The 14123-nt window shown below is 45.7% G+C and overlaps 1 protein-coding gene across 1 annotated transcript; it reads left to right on the top strand.

Moving 5' to 3' along the window:
• The first annotated feature begins 2093 nt into the window (after window positions 1-2093).
• LOC117590512 (delta-sarcoglycan) lies at window positions 2094-12186 on the top strand. The gene is made up of 6 exons (XM_034283202.1): window positions 2094-2220; window positions 7246-8082; window positions 8170-8290; window positions 9779-10040; window positions 11435-11558; window positions 11682-12186. The coding sequence occupies exons 2-6, from the start codon at window positions 7405-7407 to the stop codon at window positions 11868-11870; spliced, it is 1374 nt and encodes a 457-aa protein (XP_034139093.1). The 5' UTR covers window positions 2094-2220; window positions 7246-7404; the 3' UTR covers window positions 11871-12186.
• The last annotated feature ends 1937 nt before the right edge of the window (window positions 12187-14123 follow it).

Genomic DNA, 14123 nt, shown 5'->3' with positions numbered 1-14123 from the left:
GAAAAACACATAGGCTTCGAGAAAGAATACCGCATAATATGTTATTAGCTTCAGATACGCAAGAGCCGGCTTAAGTACTGAACACATTTAGATTACTGTGGTAGATTACGTTGGATGTCCACGCAGTCTGTTGGGTATTAAGTGTACGTATGACTGAGCATGATCAACAATGCCAGTGCCAAAGTGTGTGCTGTGCCATGGGCGTCGTCTTATAAATACTTTAAGCTGTATAGAAAGGAGAGTAGCGGCTGCCTGCCTCATTATTTTTCCAGCTGGGGCATTCTGCTGCCAAATACAGTTGAAAACAAGTCTAAAAATTATAAATTCATAAAAGAAAAGACGACATAGTGAGTGGAGGACGACAACTGTTCCAGCGTGCCAACGAACCTGCCAGCCGTGCCCCCGTTGCGGAGAACAATTAACATGTGTGGGTGGTTTGGGTGTCGGTTGGGTGTCGGTTGGATGTTGAGGTTTACAGTGTTTGCAGCATTATAGTTGCTGGAGGCGTACCAACTTAAACTTCCACTGTGACTGTGACTTTGACTGCTATGTTCCTTCACAGATTCGCATATGGAGAGGCAATACAAAAGCATTTTTGGGTGCACAATCCACGCCCATTCAACACACTCACACAACATGAGCGGACGTACATATTTATTTGTGCAGAGTAGCTGGAAAAAGTGGCCGCAGCTTTTAACAATACACAACGTTAGAGGCAAGTGGCAGGGATGGTCTGGGCGGTACGTCCAGCGTTTTCGCGTGTGTGTTTTTGTGAGGAGCGTAGGAGGAGCAGTTCCGTCGAAGACCCACAGGAAACAATTCTAGGCCAGGACCCGAAGCCCGCCTGAACGCTGTTCCGCACCTGACCCACCTCCTACTCATCGAGGACGACGCCCAGCGGCTGTGAGCAGCAGCTGTTGCCAAAGACAATTAGAAGGACCAGGACACCATGCACACAGAAGTGTACAAAAATACACACATACATACATACATAGTGAGTGTGTGTGTGTGTGTGTGTGTGTGTGGCTGTCATGGCTGGCGGCCCTCTCTGCCCCTGCGAGCATGTTTCTAATGAAGGCGCAAAAATTATGAACTTTGGCCAAAGATGAACACGCTTTTAATTTATAAATACGCATTGGCATGGGGCAGGAGCAGGAGCAGCGGCAGGAGCTGGGGGCATGGGGCATATGAATGGGAACCATGCCACGGGGCAGTCCAACTTAGAAAAGAGCAAAAAGCCAACCCAAGCACACACACCCATTCTGAATCCCTTGGCTGAGTGTACAAACCAACGGCTTATTACACCCCCACTCAACCTCTCTCCTATACACATGCGAATGAATAATTTACGCATTCTGGCGAAACTTTAATCATGTTTTGCTCATGCCCATACACATAACAAGCGTGGAGGACAGTGTGAGGAAAATGTACACATGTACGTATGTATGTAAATATGTGGTTCACACAAATTGAGCTTAAGGAGTTAACGACAAAGCGCTAGTAGATATGCCTGGCAATTGGTTGGCATCAACATGTGAAATCGGTGCACCAGACCCATGCATATTTAAATTCAAATTCGGGATGGGATGGGCTGGGCTGGGGAACACATCCACATCACCATTCACAGATATTCCTGTCTGGAATAAGGCACATATATTTATGATCGGTCCAGAGCTGTCCAAGTGGCGTACTTACATTATAAATTGCAACACGTGGGCATTGTAGTGCCCACCCACGTGTTGCATGCATTCGCATCCATCGGGCACCTGAGCCATGTGCTCGATGCTTGGCACTCCAAAACGTAAACAAACCGGAGCAGACTCGTGGGCGAGGGCGAGCGCAAGGGCCGCTGTGCCATTCGGTCGGATGGTCGAGTGGCAGCCGAGCAAAGACGAGGCCGCAGACGTGGGACGAGCAAGCGAGCAGCCGAGCGATACGACAAACGAGCCACTTGGCCACAGCCAACCCATGTTTGAGTGAAACTTTGGCTGGCGGTTCGGCAAAAGCTTTATGGACCCGAACCTCAACCACCGGCAGCAGCAGAAACAGCGCCTACTGGCGACTGGCTGCCGCTGCTTCGCTGCTTCGCTGCTCCGCTGTATCTTCAACTCACGGCAACAGAATGGCCAACATTCCGGCATAGTGATTCTGCCATCAGTTGTTGTGCAAGCGTGTACGAGTACGGTAACCCGTACGCGCATACGGCAGTCCAGTTTTGGCGTAAAAATCAACAAATAACCAAATTTCTAGTTTCCCCTTTACATTTCTTCTCAAGACTAACAAAAACAAAACAAGAAAAGGAAAACAAAAACAAAGTAAAATTAATTGTCTGTGCTTTTTTTGCTGTGTGTGTTTCATGTTTTTTGTGTGTGTTTCTGTGGTGCTCTGCTGGTGGTTCGGTGCCATCTGCGACGTGTTGTGCGATCCAAGATTTTCAATTGTGACTTCTGTATTCTGAGGACTGATGCTGATCGGCAGTCTTTGTGAAGGTCAGAGATCGAGGATCGGTGCTCTTTATGAGTTGAAAAGCCCCCGCTGAGTGGGCAGAGTAATTGCTCATCGAAATTGGGTGAACCATTAATTTTCTTGCAAATGTTGGCTTCATTTTATGAGTAAATATCACTGATCTGGAAACATTCCACTATGAAGCACTCCATTAAATGATGTTCAGATGCTAGGGAGAAATCTTATTCAAGTCCGACCAGAAGCTTTTTACTGGAACACGAACAGATCAAAAATGTGGGCCGCAATGATCTACAGCGCGATCTACAATAGTTGCTCCAGTGAAAACTAGAAATAGAGAAAATTCTTAATAATTTTCCAGTGGAGTGCCACTGTAATGGTTTGGCCATTGTTACAGCAAAGGGCTTATGGCGAGTCAAAGATATTAGTTTATGCTTGGGTGGTGGTGGGAGGGTTGGGTTTGGGATGGCTTTGGAAATTTAAGGTTTTTGGCGTCTCTACGGCACTTACGCATGATTGGAATAAAAATGTCCTGCAGGCGGCAACAAGGCCATAACAATATACTCGTACATACTTACAACAATGACAACAAGTGTTGTCTGCGTTGGTTGGCAGTGGCAGTGCTTACCAAAACGTACGAGTGCCATTAAATGTGGCAACTTCAACCGAGCAAGCAAGCAGCCAGCCTGCCAGCCGGCCACCTTTCACCGTCCATACGAAACTCAACATGAAATTGTAACAAAATATGAAACTGCTGTGGCCCGGTGGCAGAGTCGGAGACGGAGTCAGAGTTGGAGCATTATTCCAAAAACCACGACCACGACCAGGACTACGACTACGACTAGGACTAGGACCACGACTAGGAGTAGGTCCTACTCGGACAGTATTAGTCCCCGTACGTACCAATGCCCATGCCCATGCCCATGCCCATGCCCATGCCCTAGTCCGGAACGTGACACAGCACAGCCGGCTGGCTCAACCTCAATAGAGAGAGATGAAGAGAGGGGAAGAGACGAGACCGAACCCTTTTGGCTGGTCACATATGCATACTGTATGTGGGTCTCGCCGTCTGTGTCCATGTCTGTGCCTGTGTCTGCGTCTGTGTCCATGTCTCATTCTGCGTCTATGTTTTGGGTCCGTTCCCCGCCGTCGTCGTTGTTGATAACTTAATAGCAGGACAATGCAATACTTTCCATTTACGAGTTTATTTCTATAAACGAATCCTACCAAGTCTCGGACCGGACCGTCCCGGCCAGCACCTGCTTCCATCTCTGACAGCCTTGCCGACAGCCGAATCCAACTCCAGCGAAGTCCGATTGAGGACAGAGAGACAGAGGAACTAGGACTGGGGCGAGGATGGCTGTCGTCAGGGCATGGGCTCGAAATAAGCCCATTTCGCTTTTAATTACCCACTGCCAAGGACTTTTAAGCAACTTCATAAGTTGCCGTTGCCGTTGCCGTTTCCATTTCCGAGGAGTGGTGGGTTGTGGGGTGTCCGGTCCACACACTACATAAATCCACTCTCTGCATACAGATGCACTTTGGCCAGATGTCCTTGGTGCTTGCGGATTTAATGCGATTTCCCTGAGAAACCCCTGCTGGGGCAGTTCGATTTGTCCATGCACTTTTGTACGAGTATATCCGCAGACATATCGGATATGATCCCATATCCTATTTGCCACTGAATGCCGCACTCTGCCGCACTTATGCCCGTAGCATAAATATCTTCAAGTACGCACGACTTGGGCACTCATTTCCCATGACTCACACAATGTAAGCGACAAAATGTGCAGTGGCAAAACTTATGTACATGTTTATGTGTGTAGACATGGGCACTAACACAGTAAAAAAAAAACGTGTAACAGCAGTGCATAGGAGAACAGAGGAACAGGGAAAAACTTCCAAGCTGTTCCACGGCAAAAAGCAAAAGCGGAAAGCATCCAAATTAAGTAACTGCGAGCGGAAACTGTACGAGTATTTATGTATGTTTGTGTGTGTAACTGTAAGTGTAACGTGGCGTACGTGATGCTGTTGCCAGTTGCAACTCCAATGGAGTTTATATCGCACTCTCCGCTGTCGTAATTCCATCGTCGTCACCAGCTCCAGCCTGCAGCCTGCAGCCTGCAGCCTGCAGCATGGCCTGATCCCTCCATCTTGGGTGCGTGTAATAACCGACCAACTGTCTGCTGATACTAAATCAACTTCAACTCCTTTGAACAATTCACAGAGCACGATCCGTGCTAACCCCCGGTATCCTGACTTCGGTCGACTTTGTCAGATTGTAGGCCAGCATTCCGAATGGAAATGGAGTTGGCACCCAACTTTCTTGGGCTTGGGCTTGGGCTTGGGCTTGGCCATTAAATTACAAGAAACTTTAAATAGGAAATATTTTGTGGAGTATGTAAATGGGCATAGGCCGCTTATGGGAAATGGATCAAATGCATTTAAATTAATCCACTCCCCTCGCACACACGGTAACGCCTCTCCATTTCATCTTCCCTTTTGCTCTTCGGTCAGAAAAACCCCAAAAATTCCCCTTTAGCTGCTCTCTCTGTTTTCTGTGTTGTGTGTTGTGTGTTGTGTGTGTGTGTTCTTTGTGATTCGCAATTTAAATGAATTTATTTTTATTTGATTGTCGGATATTCGCTGCCACCGCCGAATACTCCACTGTCTGACTCTGCCTCTGACTCTGCCTCTGACTCTGCCTCTGACTCTGACGCTGATTCCGCTAACTCTTAATCCTTTTGTGCTTCACTGAAAGATTAAACATTCGGTATCGATTCAAACCACATTTCAACACATTTTCCAATAGACTCCATCGAAAGAATCGATGCCATTTGGTAAGTGGCATTTGGCAAATCTAAAGATCACAAATCCCCAAATTTAATTGCCACGATTATAATTATCAATTCGGTGTGGGGTGTCTGTCTGGCTCGTTTTGTTTATCGATTAGAATGCACTAAAATGATACATAAACAATTGAAGTAATTGCCGCCGCAGACTGTATAAACATTATGATAAACATAAACAAATATCAAACCATGGTCATGGATGGACTGACTCTGAGAGACTGTGTACAGAGGTTCACTTTATTTTTTATTCGTTACCAGAGAGAACATAAATCTTAAAAAAAAAATCGCACACTTGCGCTATTGGCAGGGTAGTCCGCTTCGCAATGATCTATCCACAAATAGACATTCGACCTGAAAATATGGAACCATCTGAGACCATCATTCATGCCGGAGCGCTTCATGTACTTACGAAATGAATAAAAATAAGTGTTGCCGAAGCAAGAATTATCTATACATTTATTTATAAACTTTTATTGAGAGCGCACCGCGCAAAATGTATTTCACTGGCCATTCATCCAATATCACATTCGACTTGATTGTCAAAATGGCATTGCAAAAGATCTACACCCGGAGAAAAATGCCCTGTAAACCGAATGGTTACGCCCAGACTTCAAGAGTGGAAGTTGTAAAGGGAAAATGATTTTCACTCACATTTTACCAATAATGTAAAAACATATTTGATTTCATATTAAAATTATTTTCATATATAAATTACAATTTTTATTTTGAAATTTAATATATTTCCTTCACATTTAAAGTGATATCTTCATTGTATAGTGTTTTATATTTCCAATGATGTTTAAATCAATGTGAATTGTATTTAATTAATTTGGTATGGTTTAATGCGGCATGAGATGCGATTATTTCCCTTAGTGTAGAGTGTAGAGAGTAAGGAGAGAACAGATCGGAGAGAACGCGTGGCCGTTTGCTTTCGATGGCCACTGAGAGCTGCGACAGTTCTCTAATTTTAGATGGTTGACAATTCCTAAAATCATGATCAGTGTGTGAACTATTTTTGAGTGGACGCACCTGCGAGTTTACGGTACCTGGGGGGTATCCACGTGTATCATTGAAGGCATTTTCAACTGCACTTTGACTCGGCCACAGATTGTGATTTCGACTGATTACCTTTGACAGCAGTATCTGTGTATGCCGTAGCGTTTGAGGGCTGGAAAATAATTTACTCTCAACTCTAGAATTACTTATTTATTTATTTATGAGCCTCATGAGCAAAAACAACGTGTATAATTTATTCATTTACGACTTTTTATTGTATTTATTATGATTTCTTTTGACAGAATGGTTTAATAAATATATACACAGAGCCAGAGCCAGAGCCAGAGCCAGACCGTGTGCAGCTCTCCATGGAGCTCATGCATGTAAATGCATCATGCACTCCCTCAATCCACACACAGACATGCACAGACACAGTGTGGCACTGTTGCAGCTACAAATACATGTACAGGTGTGCGCTGCAGCTGCAGACATGCATAATTAAGAAGCTGCACGTGTGAAGTCGCCAACAGCTGGCACCACTAAAGTCATCAACGGCTGCAGTTTCAGTTTCAGTTTCAGTTGCAGTTACAGTTACAGCTGGAGCTAGAGCTCGACTGACTGTAGTGAAGGCTGTTTGCAACAGCCTGTTACATATTTTAATGCTTCTCCCCAGCCGCTGCTCATCTGCCAGGGACTGCATAAAGAAATGGCCACACATTACTCTTACAATTGCAGATTTATGGTTACCCAGAAAAGAAATTTCCATGTCCATTCGATACTTATATCTTTGGACCGACCACTCCGCAGTGCCCAGACTTGCATTTCACTGGGCATATCCCTGGGTAGATCCCTGTAGTGTAACATACAGGAAAGTGAAAACTCAAGATATTTTCTCTCTCTCTCTCTCTCTCTCTCTTTTGCTTTCCGAAAGCAGATCACGCGCAGAAATTGAAACCCACGAAAAGTGTGGGGCAGTGCGAGTGAACAACTGCAAAAACTAAGTCAAAAATAAAGAAAATACGTCCAAATAATGCAACAATTCCCAGAGCAAGGCTAGGCATATCGCAGTAGTGGCGTTTGCAAGCGATCAGCAATGTCGGGCGACGGCAACGTGGAGACAACTGCGCGGCATCTTAAAGCTGCTTCCGGTTCCGGTGAAGGTAGCAGACAGCAGCAGCAGCAGCAACAACAACAGAAGCGGCAAAAGCGATTATCGACTGGTACAACGCCCAAGAAGCCGAACAAAGCTGGCAACAATCTTGGCCTAATGACAGCTGGCAACAGTAGCAGCAGCAGCAACAGAGCGAGCGGAACCGGAAGTGGAAGTGGAAGTGGGATTGGAGCTGGAGCTGGAGCTGGAGCCGGAGCAAACATCCAAACGTCCGTAAAGGTTGGCACCATGACGACAGTGACAGCAACGCCAGGCAAAGCCACGCTCAGTCACGTCCACAGCCATAGTCACGGACATGGACTCGGCCATGGGCGGGGGCACGGACACGGACACGGCCATGGCCATGGAAGGGGCGGCAGAAGTGGGCGCAGTGCTGCAGCTGGAGCTGGAGCTGGAGCTGGGGCAGGTGGAGCTGTTGGTGCAGGTACAAGGACAGGTCAGTGCAATGTGGATGGTTTTGCGGGCGGAATTGAGACATACCTGGGGCTCATCGGTTGGCGCAAGAAGTGCCTCTACACGCTGCTGCTGCTGTTGATGCTGCTCATTGTTACCAATCTGGTGCTCACCCTCTGGATAATCAAAGTGATGCAGTTCTCATTGGTACGTAAACGGTGTACACTCCACACTCCCCAATCCACACTCCTCCACAGTATTAATTGATCAATTTCCACCATTCAACGATTGCAGGAGGGCATGGGACAGCTGAAAATCTTACCCGGTGGCATACAGCTGTCGGGAACAGCGATAATTATGGACATGCTACGCACATCAACAATCCGTTCGAGGCCTGGCCATCCCCTGTCCATAGGTGAGCGTTAGCCCCATAGCCCCTTGACCCCATTGCCACCCTTGCCTCTGGGGCATTTGATTATCGAGTGATTAGATGCAAGCAGACAACGTCATAAACAGAATGCGAGGATTGTGTAGACATGTTCCCCCAGTCATTCCCATTTCCACCGATGCCTATTAATATTCATTTCATAAATTTTAACATTTCATGCAGCCACCTGCTGCCACTCCATTAGGCTGGTTAGAGGCAGAGACCATGCCTTTGGGTGTTATCTACACACACACACACACACACACACACACGCAGAAACAGTCACAGAAGGGTCACTGATGTGACCTTCCCAATGCAAAATGTCAAAGTCATGGAAGTGACCGGCAACGCGCTTTGTTGCGCTTCTCGGCCGGGTTCTCGGCTGCTGTTGCATTGAGCTACTCTGATGACTGGCTGAATGGCATTTGGCGCATGTTTAATGAACTGCGCTCTCTCATCGCTTTTATGCACACACTCAGGTGTGTCTGCTGTATGTGTGTGTGTAGCTCTGCTTAAGGGCGAACTGCGGACTGAGATTAAACATGGATACGGGATACGGATACGAACATTAGACGTTTGGTGGTAAGGGGTGGAGAGGGGTTGGGTGGGGAGGGGTATTGAGATGTACGACAAATGTGTGCCGTTGCCAGTCGGCGCATAAATCAAGAGATATCAACAATGTTGCCTACTCGAATCGCAGTGCGCAGTAAGCGCCCGCAAATGAGATCGGGTCTATTCCTCAAGGAGCAGCAGCTGATGGCTGGCAAGATGTACAATTACAGATAGCCCCAATATGAATGCACGACCAGAGCAAAAGAAGACAGATGCGATTTGCAAGGGACCGTATCCGTGTCCACGAGCATAAGAAGAGACCTAAAGGTAAAGGCAAAGGCAAAAGGCATTTCCCCGCAGCGATAAGCAACAACCGCAGACACGCACACGGAAGTGGGGGGACACTGAATGGTACATAGTTTATAGAGAAATGGCGAGTGGTGGTGAGTGGGGAATAGCGAATGGCGAATGGCGAATGGGTGATGGGTCATGGATGCGATAGTAGAGACATGCCAGGTGGCTGGTTGTCTGATTGCTGATAGCAATGGCAATGCGACTCCAACCGCGACCACAGACAATGCCTGACGTTGGACTGAAATTTGATTTCCGTTTCCGCTATCTTATTACGTGCTATCTTAACTACGCACTTCCATATGTGTGTGTGTGTGTGTGTGTGTGTGTGTTTCTATGCAAAACAGTCTCTGTCTCTACTTATTTATATTGCAATTACGAATCAAATTACACAAGATTAATTGCCCCAACCAAAAAAATAAAATTAAAGCAAAAAGCATTCCTCATCTAATTTCAATTCCCTGTGTTTTTTTGCTCATCTCTGTCACATTTCTCTGTTTCATTTTCTTCTATGCGACGCCTCGCACCTTCACTGGGGAATTGCTTGCGCTCCATCGTCGCTGCCATCAACAGAATCATCACGTAATTTTTCAATCAATACACGTGACGCGAATGGTATGATTGAGAATCATTTATTTCTGGGACACGATAAGTTCGAGTGCCTGGCGGGGACATTTCGCATCAACGATACGAATGGACGGAACCTATTTTCCGTTAATCGAAAAGAAGTCACAGTCGGTGCGCATTCGCTGCGGATCGACGGTGAAGGCGGCGCCGTCTTCAGGGCCTCTGTGCAGACGCCGCATGTGCGTGCCGAGCCGGGACGGGAGCTGAGGTAAGTCAAGTGTCAAGAAGAGTCCTTCCAGAAAAACAGGCTCGGCAGTGCTTTTTTTTGTTTTTTGTTTTTCTCGACTGATCTGCAAAAGGGAACAGGCAACGGCAGCACCAATTAAAGTAAATTAAATCGAAAGCCAATCTACTGCAGCCATTGCAAAGCATTGCGTCGCCGTCCTGTACTCTGTCCTGTGCTGTGTTGAAATTCAATGACTGTAATAAATTTTCCGGAATTCATAGCCAGCGGGCCGGAGAGCCCACAGCCGGTGAGAGTCCGGACCAACTCGGGCGGGCTTGCTGTGGCATATTAGTCGGCGTCGGCGTCGGCGTCGGCGGTGAAGGGTTGAACGAAATCTGAGAAATAAAAAAAAATTAAAAGCAAACACTCAGCTGCGCTCGTGTGCCTCTGTCAACGTCACCTTTGCGGTAACAACAAAAACAGTCATCAGCCATGTCACCGCACCACCCACACCCACAAATCGCGGCCAAGTGTGTGTGTGTGTGTGTGTGTGACCTGGCACGGGGGTACGGGGGTGTGTTGGTGTTTGTGTTTGTGTTTGGGTTGTTTGGTGTTCGCAATGCATTGCACCTGAACCGGCACCGGTCCCGGTCCCGGTGCCGGTCCCGGCATCAGCAACCAGCCTGCAACACCTGCCACTCCCACTCCCACTGCCACTGCCACTGCCCCAACCCCCTCTGCAAGGTGTCGCGAAGCGCAGAGTTGGTTGCGAAAATATTTATACGCATTTGTATGAATGTACACAAACGTTGGCACTGAATTAAAAAGCGCTAAAGGGGCCCAACACACAGTTTACTTTTTATTTTGTTTCTGTGAATTTTTCTCCCCCTTCCAATCGTTCTGGTTTTTGGATTGGTATTGCGAATTCGATTGGGACACGCATGGGTCTGGCATAGGTCGCCATATTACGAGCATGCGACAAACGGCCCATCCATCTATGCTGGACAGTGTCCCCTTGCCACATGCCCCATGCCCCATGCCACTTGTGTACATATGTATGTACATATGAGCCATTAACAGGATCGGCCGCTTGTAATAACATTTTCATTGACAAGTTTGATGATAGCTGCCTGTTGGTTCATGAAAATTAAAATAGTCTGGCGCCAGGCTACATACACACATAAATATGTACCGGAGGATGTGCCCTGAGTTTATATTGCATTTGACCAAAGCAGCGGCGAGCGGTGTGGGCTCCATATTGAAATTGAAAAATATTTTTAAAGCCTCCATTTACACGGCCTGTCGGGCTGCCGGGCTGCCGGGCTATCGGGGCTATTGCGGGGCAAACTTTCCGTTCCATTAGGCGATGCTCGTCCCGGGGGGGTGGCCGAGGGTATTTTTGCCGAAATTTCATTTCTGGTTTGATTTAATTGCAGACTTGAGTCGCCCACACGTCAGCTGAAGATGGCCGCAGCCAAAGATATCAATTTGCAATCACGTGCCGGTGCCATAGATCTCGTGGCCCTGAACGATGTCAAGTTGCGTTCACTCGATGGAAGCGTAAGTATGATTAAAAGTCCCGTTAAAATGGGACTCGCACAGTGGCTTCACAATGTGGTGGCATCACCTTGTCTCCCCCTCCTCTCTCTTCCCGTTCTTCACCTTCTTCGATTGCGCCTGCAGGTGCGACTGGAGTCATCGAAAATTCTGATGCCCAATCTGCGCACGGCACAGCCACCGATAATGGGCTCTGCCCAGAGTCGAGAGCATATGCATCGCGTCTTCCAGCTGTGTGCTTGCTCCAATGGCAAACTGTTTCTTGCGGCACCGCACTCGATATGCGCCGGTGATGATTCCACAGTCTGCAGGTGATCTCACAGCAACAGCAAGCGCTGGCTCTCATCCACACATGCCTATGGCGAAACTTAGGCCCAGAAACATGAAATATTTGCATATTTGCGATAAAGATGATAAAGTGAAGCGAAGTGAAGTGAAGTGAAGTGAAGTGACTACAATATACTAGTGGAAGAAAAAACTCCTACCGCAAGCAACATACGATACATAACTGCATCCGGCATTCATAATCGTTCATATCGATACGACATATAGATAGTTAGTATTGAACCTGTATTCGAAGAACAAAATCAAGAGCTTCTTAGACACTTGGATGTTGTGTATTAGTATATAAACACAAATAAAAAAAAACAGCAAATTCAGAGACACAGGCATATCCTGCAATATCATAATGAATATACAATATACAATATGAATTATAATTATTATTATTATTACTTAAAAGCAATACAAATATATGCACACACATAAACAGAAGAGCCATCCCATCAGAGTCGTCAGGATATATAGGGAATATAATTAAATTGTATGCAATGTGTAGTAGACCAGACCCCCAGCAGTTACTTACCTTCTCCCCGCCCTGTAAATGTGTGCCTAAGCCCAAGCCTAACCCTGTGGCCAGTCGTCGTAGCCAACGGATCAGTTGTGTTCCTTAAAAAAAATATGTGGGTCCTAGACCTAGACCGTCTCTGCAGAAATTCGCTTCAGTTTTTTGTTAGTTTATACATATGAATTGCAAGTAACAGAATTCGGCATTTACTTTTCCCTTGCAGCCCGAATTATATGTACATAGGAATTCTTTCCTTATGTCCTGTTGCTTTTCTGTCATTCGAAAGAGATCAAAGTAGCTAAAGCCCCGACTTACAACGACTAATAACTAAGAGAAAGAAAAAGTGTCTATATGTATGGCAACCATCAGCGGAATAAATATTCCAAGAGACAAAAACCAACTGGCACTAACACACAATACGAAGACAATGAAATATCATCCAATGAATCGCAATGAGCTATATTATTACATCTATATACATGTGTATGTAACATTAACGAATACGAATAAACAGAATATATATTATTATATGTATATCTACGAATATTGCGATATGAATACGAAGAATACATCTGGGTTTGCATATAAAATATATCTACATAAATATAAATCTAGATAAAGATAAAATGAATATGAAAATGATAAATATAGTTAAAATATGAAATTGCCGTTGAATTTGTCAAGTGTGTTGTGTGTGTGAGGACAACCACTGGATATACTGATGAATAGATATATAGATATACATATTATAGAAAATATAAATAAAATAATAATAATAACAAATAAATGTGTAATGTATAACTTTTAGCAAGGCATTCAATTTAATTTGTTGTTCTATTTTTTTTAGCACGATTAGGAAACGTAATGTTTATACCGTACTTATAGACAAATGATAAGCTAGACAAATACATGATAAATGTGTAAGAGAGCAAAAAATGAATATTACCATATGTAAAACACTGCAAGATATACTTAAAGAGAAATATATACATACATATATGATGAGTAAATAACAAAGATATATGGGTGGAATGAATTTATTAGATGCATTTCCATCATCTATGGCCAAGTGGGAGGGCAAAAATGTGCCTTGTGCCTGCAATTGGTTGGACATACGGATTTTTTATTCGACGGCTGGGATTGTGCGCACTTTTTACAGCAAAGCGCTCAAAACGAAGACTCAAGCCGAGTGCTCGTTGGTTAACGCCTTCTAGCACCACTTCAATTCAACTGAATAGCGCTTTCAAGTGCCTTTTGTGGGTGCGGCGTCTAAGCGAGGACTACGACGACTACTCTATGGCAGTGACGGGAACACGGACAACGCGGACACAGTCGCCAGTCCGCCACATGCCCAGCCAGGACAAACGATGTGGTCGTGATTCCAGTACCCGTCCTCTCGCCATCAGCAGTCGTCGGCGTTGTGGGAGTTGCCGACGAGAACGACTACATCAGCGACGACAGTAGCCGACGACGATGTCGACGACGACGACGACGACGACGACGACGACGATGACTCTATGCCTCGGCATTCGTGCAAGTAAATTGAGTTATTCTATGAGCAAAGTTTCATGCTCCAGGGATTGCTTTGAGCCGAAAAAACGAGCTTGAAATTGGCAGGCAAAATCCAAAGAGCTTTGCCAGCACTAAGCACAAGTGAAAGTAACCGCGCGCGCTCTACCAATTTGAATTGAAAGCTTCACCACATGCCACGTAGTAGCATG

Source organism: Drosophila guanche, unplaced genomic scaffold (genome assembly GCF_900245975.1).
Source record: "Drosophila guanche unplaced genomic scaffold, DGUA_6, whole genome shotgun sequence".
Lineage (NCBI taxonomy): Eukaryota > Metazoa > Arthropoda > Insecta > Diptera > Drosophilidae > Drosophila > Drosophila guanche.
This window is presented reverse-complemented; position numbering and strand designations above follow the sequence as displayed.

Excerpts from the sequence above, each read along its gene's own strand:
- LOC117590512 (XM_034283202.1), top strand. The coding sequence starts at position 7,405 with ATGTCGGGCGACGGCAACGTGGAGACAACTGCGCGGCATCTTAAAGCT. Across the intron at positions 8,291-9,778 it reads TGGCCATCCCCTGTCCATAG|AATCATCACGTAATTTTTCA; the intron begins GTGAGCGTTAGC and ends TGCCATCAACAG. Across the intron at positions 11,559-11,681 it reads TGCGTTCACTCGATGGAAGC|GTGCGACTGGAGTCATCGAA; the intron begins GTAAGTATGATT and ends TTGCGCCTGCAG.